We start from the raw sequence: 12,123 nt of genomic DNA, 5'->3' as shown, positions 1-12,123 counted from the left end.
TCCTCCTTTTTATTTTCTCTTTTTTCTTTTCTTTGGAGGTGCTTAATAACGGTGCCAACCTCCCTGGGGCGAGTCGGGGAATCCATTTAATAATACGAAAGTAGTATAAAAGAGTGAAGAGCTGTAGTATATTGAATAATGTCTTTAGATATTGGCAGAAAATCAGATTTTTGTCTTATTATTTATTCATTTATTTAGTTAAATTATATAAAGTAATTTTTTTTCTCCTTCTCTTTTCTTTTCTTTATATTCTTTAAGCGAGATGTGCTTGGTCCTCTTTGCCAGTCGCCCCTTGATTCTCGGTTCCCCGCCCTGCTGGTTCCAAAGCTTTGGTAGGAACTCCCCTGTTGTTAGGTTTATAGGTGGGAATATCGACCCGTAGCCGGAGGTAGAAACTGCTAATGAGGGCATTATGGCAAATAAGAGATACTCAAAGAAGGTTGAGGTCGATATAGAGTTGAGAAAAAGGTTGTGGAATTCGGCCGAGTTTGGGGGGCTGCCTCAGCTTCACTCTGGAAAAAAATATTTCTTTGGAGAAATGACAAATGTAAAAGGACCAATGTAAAAAGAAATAAGGTTATTTAGGTGTTGGCAATTTTAAGATCCTGGACATTTGGACGTTGGTTGAATTTTAATGTTTCCACCATTTGTTAACTGGAGGTGAAATTTTTGTATGGTATTCATAGTAAAAAGAAATAAAAAATATTTAAAAAATAAATCTTGGTGTAGTTTATACCTTTAAAACCTGCTTGTATAAATTTTGTACATCTTGTAGTGTTAGGTTGGACCCCCACATGGCATTTAGAGAAAAGAAAATATCGGAAATAGGAAAATAAGTTGTTCTAAACACACATTTTATTTTGTTTGGTGGTGTTTTATTTATTTCAAATCTCTTAATGCAATGTGACATTTTCTCCCTGTGAATATCAATTTTAATCTGATTAATAACCAGGTTTTAAAGTAAACCAGCAATGTATAAAGCATTGGTAGTTAACAGTATGCATCTGGGCCAGGGAAAAGGAAATCCATTAGCTGTAAGCCACAGATTCCCTGTGTCAGTTGCAGAGTTACCGGGTGGAGATAACACCTTATACTAATATAGTAGGTCATTGTGGAAATTATGAAAGGTAGCAGGTACACCTGTCTTTGAACAGTTCACCTGTGTTAACTCCAGCGCTCTAATAAACTGCAGTCATAGGACTCCCTCTGTTTGTAAAGTCAGAGGATTCATGGGAAACATAGGCATTATTAGGAAATCATTTCAGAGTGGCTAGAAAACAAAGCCCGCCACATCTGCTAAAACAGGTAAACACAAGGCACACTATAGAACTTCTACATTATACTCTAATAATAGCCTTTGCTATGTATGTGTATATTTTAGTATCATTAAATAGCATAGGGTGCCCCAATTTACAGTTTCTTGATATACCCTCCCGTTGTAAGGTTATGTTGGTTTATAGTTTGTCAAACGACGAAAGTAAATTCATCCGAATGTCGTTGATCGCATCTTTTGAGCTGACATCAAAATCATTGTTAGTCATTCTCAAGTCTTTCAGTGTAAAACCTCATCGTTGACAGTATATAGATATGAACGCAATTACGATATTTCATAGTATATATATGAATGCAAATACAATCATAATTATGAACACATTGACAACATTTTTTATAGCGATTTATCTTCTGCTCTAAAAGCCTATTGTTTAAAAGCAAAGAATCATCGCTTGCTGTTCGCTAAACATGCGCTTAAAGGGGTAGTTCACCCAAAAAAAATTTCTTTCAAATCAACTGGTGCCATAAAGTGCCAGAGATTTGTAATTCACTTCTATTAAAAAATCTTAAGTCATCCAGTACTTATTAGCTGCTGTATGTCCAGCAGGAAGTGGTGTTTTCTTTCCTGTCTGACCCAGTGCTCTCTGTTGCCTCCTCTGTCCATGTCAGGAACTGTCCAAAGCAGGAGCAAATCCCCATAGAAAACCCCTCCTGCTCTCCAGACTGGAAATAATACAACTTCCTGTTGGGCATACAGCAGCTGATAAGTACTGGAAGGCTTGAGATTTTTTAATAGAAGTAAATTACAAATCTCTGTCACTTCATGGCAGCAGTTGATTTGAAAGAAAAAAATTTTGGGTGGACTACCCCTTTAAGCGTCATCTATGGTTGTGGTGAAAAGGCTCAGCGTACATTTTGTGCATACAAAAGTTTTAGATTTTTTAAAGTACAAGTACATTATATTATAGAACAGCTTTGAACAACTTTTTTTACCTGTTTTTTTTTTTTTAACCCTGTAAACTTCTTTTGATCTATCAGTAACTGAGGTATGTGCTTGCTTTTAAAAATTGTTTTTATAATGAGCTAATGATTTATCCACAACGTATTGTATAAACTGAGGGTTATCAACTTCAATACCAGCTGGAACCCTTATAATAAAAGCATTAGATGAAAATATTCTTGCTTCTACAACTGTGTCTGTGTTTGGGATAAGTGACACCTGAAAAGAGGAAAAGAAAACACATCTTAATTATGTTCACCTACAATCAAAAATACAGCAAAGATCTAGGTCAACAAGGAGAGGTTAATGAACTAATATTTTATGTGTGGACCATCCATGAAGATGGTAAAGACCAGTCATGTCAAACTATGGGCCGCAAGCCAAATCTGGCCCACAGTGCCATTATTTTTGGCATGCTGAGCTTTTCCATTGCTGTATTAAATCTGGACCACCTGACGTCACAGCAGATTATAATATGGGTGGTCTGGATGTCCTCTCGGACCGCCCATATTTTAATCTTGTAGTTTTTAGGATATGGCCTAGAAGTATGTAGTGCCCCGACATCAGCAACGAGGTGACGTTATTGCACGTGTCCTTCGCCGGGCACCTCCCGCAGCCTCAGAAGACACAGGAAGGGTGAGTCCAAGCTAATGGGGCAGTCATGAACAACTACAGTAGGGACTGGCTTCTATTTTAGAGACTATTCTGGAGGGCTTGCTTCTACATAAGAGACTTGGGGAAGGCTGGCTACTATATAAAACTATTGGAGTGGGCTGGCTACTATATAAGAGACTGTTTTAGGGACTGGCTTCTATATAAGAGACTATGGGGGAGGGCTGGCTCTATATATGATACAATTTGGAGGGCTGGCTACTATATAAGACACTATTGGGAGGGCTGGCTACTATATAAGACACTATTGAGAGGACTGGCTACTATATTGGGCACTATTGGGAGGGCTGGCTACTATATAAGACACTATTGGGAGGGTTGTCTACTATATAAGACACTATTGGAAAGGCTGGCTACTATATAAGACACTATTAGGAGGGCTGGCTATTATATAAGACACTATTGGAAAGGCTGACTACTATATAAGACACTATTGGGAGGGCTAGCTACTATATTGGGCACTATTAGGAGGGCTGGTTACTATATAAGACACTATTAGGAGGGCTGGCTACTATATAAGACACTATTGGGAGGGTTGTCTACTATATAAGACACTATTGGAAAGGCTGGCTACTATATAAGACACTATTAGGAGGGCTGGCTATTATATAAGACACTATTGGAAAGGCTGACTACTATAAAAGACACTATTGGGAGGGCTGGCTACTATATTGGGCACTAATAGGAGGGCTGGCTACTATATAAGACACTATTAGGAGGGCTGGCTACTATATAAGATACTATCGGGAGGGCTGGCTACTATTTCGGGCACTATTAGAGGTGTTCTGTCTACTATATGGGTCACTATTGGAAGGGCTGGCTGCTATGTGGGACTCTAGTAGTAGGCCTGGCTAGTATGTGGGGCACTATTGGGAGGGAGGGCTACTACATGGGGCACAATTATAGGATTACCTACTGCTTGAGGGATATAATGGGTAACTACCATGTGGGGACAATTACTTTAGGATAGGCAGTGCAAGGAACACTGCACGCTGCTCTGACAGTGCCAAAAACGCTGCATTGCACTCTTCAATATTTACACTGGTGTACATTTGGCAAAAAAAATATCTGCTGACCTAAATATTTTTACTGACTTTACCCAAATGAAAGGTGCTGATTCCATATTTGAAGGTAAAAAATATACAATACGTCCAATTTTTTCACAAATGAGAAATGTTTGATTAACCGAGCCCATTTTCATTTTTGTGCTTTCCTTTGTCCTCCTTGTGTTTAAAAGGCCAGAGTGCTTGCATTTTTTCACCTACAGACCCACATCAGCCCTTTTTTTTTTTGCAACACTAATTATACTTTGCAATGGCAGACTTAATTTTTTCATAAAATATTCTGTGAAACAGAAAAAAATTATTTGTGCACTGAAATTGAAAAAAGTGCCAATCTTTTTATTTTGAGAGGTTTTGTGATTACACCATTTTCCTTATGATATAACTGACATGTTATCTCTGTTCCTCAAGTCGATATGATTACAAAGATATGTAACTTATATAACTTTTATTTTATTTGATGGCTTTTAAAAAAATTAAACTTAAAAAAACACAAAACTTAAAGTTCTCTAAATTGCCCTATTACCATCCTTATAACGCTTTTATTTTTTGGTGTATGGGGCAGTGTGAGGTGTCAATTTTTACACCATGATCTGTTTTTTCTATCAGTACCTGTCTTACATATATGCCTTTTTTTTATCACTTTTTATTACAATTTTTCTGCATTTGATGTGACCAAAAATCTTTGGTGGTTTTTTACGCTTACACCATTCACTATGCAAGATCGGGAATGTGATAATTTAATCGTTCAGGCGATTACGCACGTAGCGATACCAAAAATGTTTATTTATTTATTTTTGTAAAATGGGAAAAGGGGGGTGGTTTAAACTTTTACTAGGGCATGGGATTTTTTATTAATAAAAAACCTTTTTTTTTTTATACATACATTAATTTAAATTCCCCCTGGGAGACTTATAATACAACTGCACTGGTCTATCATAGAGATCAGTGAAGTATACCTAATACAGCACTGATTGATTAGATTAGTGCTGTATTACTCTGGGTTTTGCAGCCCAATTCTACAGATTGCCGAGCCGGGATCAGTGTCAGTGCGACTCTGAGGCTTGGCCTGATGAGATGAAGGGATCTCCCCTACGCAAACAGTGCGATTATGGTCCACACTACTTACATAGTATGAGAAAGGTATTGCTGTTTTTTTATACATATTTTGTATGTCTTACCCTTTCTATGCTGAAGATAGAGTCTGATCCAGAAGTAACTTTGGTATGTTCAGTGACCCATCCAAACTCATCTTTCATTTCACTCACTAAGTTAAACATTTCATCAGTGTGCTGCTGCATAATCCGTACAACATCTTCATATTGCTGTTGTGATACGTTAACCAATTTGAAGGCAGCTTCAGACTTAAAATGCAGTTCTATCACATCAGGGCAATCTTGGAGGTATCAAAGGAAGTAGGAGAAAAGATTAATTGAAGAAAAATTATTTCTAAATCACCCAGTGCAATAGCTATGCTGTGAAACAAAGACAGGAAACCTTCAGCCCTCCAACTTTTTGTAAAAATACCATTCCCATCATGCTTGGATGGCCAAGCTGTAAAATTATGTTAACCCCCTTCCGCCCCTGCACTGAAAATTAACATCCCTGCAGCCTATGCACCAGGGTGCAGCAATATTAATTTACGATGCAGGATTACACAGACACAGAAGCTGCTCCTGTGTCATCTGTGGTGGGTCACAGTTGTCAGTGATAGCCGGGAACCTGCTGAAATTGTCAGCACCGGAGCTGCACTCTGGTGCTGACAGTTAACCCTATAGATACTGCGGTCAGAACGGCCGCAGCATCTATAGGTCTTCAGACAGCGGATTTTCCCTGTACAGAGGGAGAACTTTCTGTCTGATAACCATCGGGGCTCTGCGATGTGATCACAAAGCCCTGATGGTAGCCATGGACACCAGAAGGAAATGGGGCAGGCCTAGGGACTTCGGCCCATGGGATCATTATGATCCCGTAAGCTAAAGTCCAAAAACAACCTGGGCATAGAGGTATTAATGACCCGTGGTTGTGAAAGGGTAGATTTCCTCAACTAGATAAGCATTTATACAATGTAACTCAAGGATCTAGTCATTACCTTCATCACTGAAGGTCCCAGGTCTCTGACCCCTAGACCCCTAGAGGTGAACATGTTACCCAGATAGCTTTTTTTTCTTGACTAGACTGAGATACTGAAACAAGTATACCTTTTTTTAATCTCTGTTTATATTTTCTAATAGCTTTTATTATTTCTTTGTTTTTTTTTTGTAAAAAATGAAAGTCAATGGGAGTTATGCAAATTGCATAATTTGCCAGATTCAGCCATTTTTAGCTTTCCGACACCTGCTGCCACAAACAGTTCAGAAAGGACTGGGAATCCCTCAATCTGAAGATAGGTGTGGTTTCCAGAGGTGAGGTTTCCAGAGGTCTTTATTTCTGAAAATTAAAGTAATTTGTCCTACCAACAAAATACTGTTTCTTTAAAGGCTACCCACCAATAGTTAAAATGTAGGGGGGGTCTCCTAAGAAATCTGGATGTGTGGTGTAGGCATTTATAGAACGCCTCAAAGACTTTGTATCAATATATATACACAATCAGCTTTACTTTCACCTAGCATAACGTAAAGGCACAACACTCGGTTAAAGGGGTTGTCCGGCGATAAAAAATTATTCACAGAATAACACACATTACAAAGTTATACAACTTTGTAATGTATGTTATGTCTGTGAATGGCCCCCTTCCCCGTGTCCCACCACCCCCACCCGTGTACCCGGAAGTGTGGTGCGCTATACATTACCTGTCACGTGCCGACCACGGTCTCCGATCCTCAGCAGTGACGTCTTCTTCGGGAGGCCAGCGGATCTTCCCGAGTGCCGGCCGCCCTCTGCAGCGTCATCTGAAGCTCAGCCGCGATTGGCTGAGCATAACTGTGCTCAGCCAATCGCGGCTGAGCAGCTGATGACGTGGCCGCGTCATCAGCCGCTCAGCCGCGATTGGCTGAGCACAGTTATGCTCAGCCAATCGCGGCTGAGCTTCGGATGACGCTGCAGAGGGCGGCCGGCACTCGGGAAGATCCGCCGGCCTCCCGAAGAAGACGTCACTGCTGACGATCGGAGACCGTGGACGACACGAGATGCGGTGAGTATAATGCACCACACTTCCGGGTCTAGCGTGGGTGGGGGGAAACACGGGGAAGGGGGCCATTCACAGACATAACATACATTACAAAGTTGTATAACTTTGTAATGGGTGTTATTCTGTGAATAATTTTTTATCGCCGGACAACCCCTTTAAGCTCTTCTTCTCCATCATTACTAAAGTTAATAGGGGTCTCGAAACCCAAAATCAACCAATCAAAATTTCTGACATGTCATGATCCCAAACTTGTCAAAGTGATAGGTACTCCTAAGGGGGAACTGTCCACCTACCACCTGTTATAAGCCAGTCTTTGTAGACAACAATTACTGAGCTTTGTTTCAGTGGCAACTATTACTTTAGGCTTTCTTCCAGTATACTATTCCACGCTCATGTACAGTTCTCTAGCTTTGATTTACGAGCTCTAATTTGTCCTTTGTAGACATATTTTGCACTGACTTATAAATAATTTGCACTGGAAACATTATAAAACATTAATAAATTACGATACCTTTCATCACAGATTCATAGCATAGCCGACATCTCTTCTGAAGCAGCAGGCATTCTGAAGCATTTTGAAGTTCATTGCACAATATTTTGCTTGGCACAGATCGGAGATGAACTGGCGACTCTACAACACATGTTCATAGCATTTAGAGAGCATGTAAAGTCAGTAATTAAAAGTTGCAAAAAATAATTGTTAACATCTTCCTGATGCAAATCAGATCCAGTGATGTTTATTTTTATTTTTTTTACAGGGCTCAATGGAATCTAAGTATAAATGTAGGGCCGTGAATGCAGTGTTTCCAATGGATTCAGGCACTGCTGTTTCTTTGACCATGTTTGCAATATTCCTACCAAAAGGCCTAAATAGTGCGGTCTATGCGCACCCAAAACTATCCAACACAAAATCCAAAACCGAAAAAGACTGAATGCAAGACCAATGTAAATATAAATATTTTTTATTATTAGTATATCAAAAAAAGGTTATTAAAAATACATAATGGGGGGGGCTGAAGCTAATACAAATCCCCATAAAAACGGTGGATCAAAGAGTTCTTATACATAAAGTGCTATATCATAGGGTAGGAGATAAATAGACAACCTACATATACAAACATATATACTGGGCACTGGGTTGGTACTACATACAGCAAATAAATAACACCCACTGTGGGAATTATTTATTTGCTGTATGTAGTACCAACCCAGTGCCCAGTATATATGTTTGTATATGTAGGTTGTCTATTTATCTCCTACCCTATGATATAGCACTTTATGTATAAGAACTCTTTGATCCACCGTTTTTATGGGGATTTGTATTAGCTTCAGCCCCCCCATTATGTATTTTTAATAACCTTTTTTTGATATACTAATAATAAAAAATATTTATATTTACATTGGTCTTGCATTCAGTCTTTTTCGTTTTTGGATTTCATGTTTGCAATATATAGATATTCTGACTTTTGTTAGAGATTAGTCAGGGATCATACGGCAAAATGCATTGGAAACATTTTAATTTTTGACTAGTTTTTTTTGTTGTTTGTATTAAAAAAAAAATAATATATATATATATATATATATATATATATATATATATATATATATAGTATTGAGCCGAACAATGTTCAAACGATTCGACGAAAATAGGTCCAGATTTTATCATAAGATCAATGGTTTCTCATTGGTCGTTTAATTATTGCCTGTTATTACACGAATACGGCCCTTTGTCATGATGAGGGAATCTCGGTGCCTATAAATTACAACTCAATGCAGAAAACCTACATTATAACTAATATTCCTTCAATGGATCTGATGTTGTGGCTTTTTGTGACACTGATTGTCATTTGATGTAAATACTAATGTGCAACCTTATTTAATAAAATTTACCTTGAAGTGGTATGTAACCATCCTTGACATCACCATTGAACTTTTTGTACATTGTGACAAGAACATCTGTCATAATTTCAAAAACCGACTGTCCAAATTCATATAAACCTTGAAGGAATGCTGAAAAATCCCAATGTTCAAAATTATCTGAGACTATTACAGGATCCCTGTCAGGCATTATAGTTGAGGTGCCCATGTCTAACTTATTGAAATTGGAAAGGAAAAAATTCTGAAACGATCCATTGAATCCACTATGGAGGTTTTTAAAATATGCAATGCTTTGATTGAATAGGGTGTGAGCCTCTGACACCAGCTGACTGAACAGGCTCTCTTTCTGGCTGAGTTGAACAGACATGTAGTGATCACTTTTATATTTGTCTTCAATGATTCCAGAAATGAGACTCATCGGTGGTGGTTCTTTAGATAATTGTTGGGCCTGTTTTTAAGAAAAATATAATTAAGAATACTCAATGAAACTAAATTTATAACTAAATACATATGAGTCCACCTACATATCATCTTTCTCTTTAGAATCTTTATTAGCTCCTTGTATTAATCACACTACCTGGCCCCTGAACTACTGTACTGTATAAGGGATCATCTGAGATTTATCATCAAACATGTTTGGCGGTTGGAAGATGTTGGGTGCATACTTCTCTGATACTGACCTCACTTTTGTAACGATAAGCTCAATTGTTCCTCTACCCAACAGCTATTATGCTGTTTTTATCCTATTGTAAATGGGGCATTCACTTACTCAGGCCCATAGATTTGCATAGGGGAGATTCTAAGCAGTGGGATGGTCCTGCCCTCCTTTTTATTGGAATAGTTATTTGCCACATTTTTAAGTATAGAGAAGGTGTAATCATTTCTCTGGCTTGTTATTTGCACCAATAACACCCCACATTAAAATCAACTGGGCAATAGGGTGTGTCCTGTGGGAATTACTACCATCCATCATCATTGTGCAGCCCCTCCTTATTGCACCAGCTACAGAAGTGGTGACACACTGTGGAACCACTGCTTCAAGCCAGACCACAGGTGTTTCCCTTACTGCAGAGCGAGTCCTTTGGGCTGCCACACTTCTCTCCTCACTTATTTCTCTCCTGCACTTAACCTTAAGATTGCCTAACTTCCTGATTTCCTTCTGAAGATAGGCTGGACTATAACTAGATAGGCTGGACTAGAAGCTCCTCCTTCTTCTTCTAGAAGGTTCCTACAGTTTAAGGCCATGTTCACATGGCATAAGACACCGCCGTTCTGTGACTCGGCCGGGTTACGGAATGGCTGGTTTCGAAGAAGATAATCCCAGTACCGGCTGGATGATCTTTACTCCTGATGAATTGGGATGCGGGCGCATCTGTGCGCACCCGCATCCCAATTCGCCGCACGCTCCATTGTGTGCACTGAAAGGTTTTCTGCGTCCACTATTCAATGAATAGTGGCTGCAGAATACTGACATGTCAGTTTCTTGTGGCGCCACTATGGATCCTGGCCGGTGTGTATACTATATGTATACACTCCAGCTGGGATTCATAGACGGCAGCACTATGTAAGTTCCGTAGTAATCACAGCTGTTGTTGCAAATCAACAACAATGGCCATGATTATTACATAACTTATGTAGTGTGAACATATCCTTAGTGTGTAGTTAACACTTTCTCAGTCATAGTATTGAACTTGGTTAATTTAAATTTAAGTCAAATTCAAAGTATACATTTCACAGCATAGCACAGTATATCAAATATAAGGGCATATGAGCTTCCTTACCAGTCTTTCTTTGTAGGGCACACAGTTGGATGCTACATTGTGGGCCAAAACATTTTCCAAATTTGTTACCAACTGCAGTTTTCTTTTTTGGAAGAAAAGTCAAACTGTTAGTAAACAAGATAATATATTGGCCTTACCTTAACAACAAATGTCTCCAAATCCTGCTGGGAACAGCTGTTTGTGAAGAATTTAATGCAAGACCCTTCAAGACAAGCTTCACATCCTTCCCACTCAGCTTTAAGGGATTGTTTACATTGTGATTCTGCTTCATTCAGCTTTTCATTGATATCCTCAAAGAGCCTCACAGCCTCCTGTTATTAATGCATTGCGTTATTAGTAACATAATATTACTGTTGTTAAACAAAGTCTCTTCTGACATTTTAAATGTAATTTCTGCAAGACCCATCAGAGACAGTGAGACTCATGTGCCAAAGACTTTCCCTGTGCCCTACTTCAAATGCTTTACTTGTGGCCTCTATGCCAATGTCAATAACAATAATAAGCTACACTGAGGAACAACACAGGAGAGAAGGGGCAACGAAAATTAACCACAAATGGAAATGTAAAGGAATATATTGGGAGAGATTTACAATGCAAAATGTGCCCAATTTCCGTCTCAAGTACCAAAAATCTGGCATAGATGTCTTGCCCCACATTTATTTTTGTGCCTTACTCGTCAATAGCCATGGCCACAGACTGGTCAGTGTGCTAATGCTGACCCCTGCCGATCCACTGAGAAATAGAGGTGTATCATGGACCCCTTGAGAAAGGCTAAGGCCGCATCGGAGCTGGGGACTATTTACTCACTATTCAGTTACAGGTATACTCTGTGCACTTTATTTGCAGACTTGCACATGTCCTTAAAGGGGTAGTGCAGCGCTAAGAAATTATTCACAAAATAACACACATTACAAAGTTATAGAACTTTGTAATGTATGTTATGTATGTGAATGGCCCCCTTCCCTGTGTTCCCCGCCCCCCGCCCGTGGACCCGGAAGTGTAGTGCATTATACATACCTAATTCGTGTCGCCCCCTGTCCGCCGTCTTCTGACAGTGATGTAATCTTCGGAAGGCCAGACGACCTGCTGCTCCTGCCGTCCCTCATGCCGGCCCTCCTCTGCCACGTCATAACTATGCTCAGCCGCGATTGGCTGAGCACAGTTATGCTCAGCCAATTGCGGCTGAGCAGCTGATGACGCGGTACACCTCATCAGCTGCTCAGCCGCGATTGGCTGAGCACAGTTATGCTCAGCCAACCACGGCTGAGCACAGTTAGAGGGGCCCGGCATGAGGGACGGCAGGAGCGGGTCGGCCAGCCTCCCGAAGAT

The 12,123-nt window shown here is 39.7% G+C and overlaps 1 protein-coding gene across 4 annotated transcripts in view; it reads right to left on the bottom strand.

Annotated features, from left to right (window-relative positions):
• Window positions 1–280: 280 nt before the first annotated feature.
• The window catches only part of CLUL1 (clusterin like 1), a 42,214-nt gene continuing 30,371 nt past the window's right edge, over window positions 281–12,123 (bottom strand). For 3 of the 4 annotated variants that reach the window (XM_069960079.1, XM_069960081.1, XM_069960082.1), the window contains 5 exons: window positions 10,932–11,105; window positions 9,026–9,461; window positions 7,647–7,766; window positions 5,187–5,401; window positions 2,166–2,491 (listed from right to left, as the gene is read on the bottom strand). In XM_069960079.1, coding sequence (XP_069816180.1) covers window positions 2,333–2,491; window positions 5,187–5,401; window positions 7,647–7,766; window positions 9,026–9,461; window positions 10,932–11,105 — 1,104 coding nt within the window. In that variant the 3' untranslated portion in view covers window positions 2,166–2,332. Of the gene's footprint in view, window positions 513–2,165; window positions 2,492–5,186; window positions 5,402–7,646; window positions 7,767–9,025; window positions 9,462–10,931; window positions 11,106–12,123 lie in introns of those variants that run through there. The other variant, XR_011361863.1, reaches the window with a different exon arrangement.

Source organism: Dendropsophus ebraccatus, chromosome 2 (assembly GCF_027789765.1).
Source record: "Dendropsophus ebraccatus isolate aDenEbr1 chromosome 2, aDenEbr1.pat, whole genome shotgun sequence".
Lineage (NCBI taxonomy): Eukaryota > Metazoa > Chordata > Amphibia > Anura > Hylidae > Dendropsophus > Dendropsophus ebraccatus.
The sequence above is the reverse complement of the archived record's forward strand: the minus strand, read 5'-3'. Positions and strand labels throughout refer to the sequence as shown.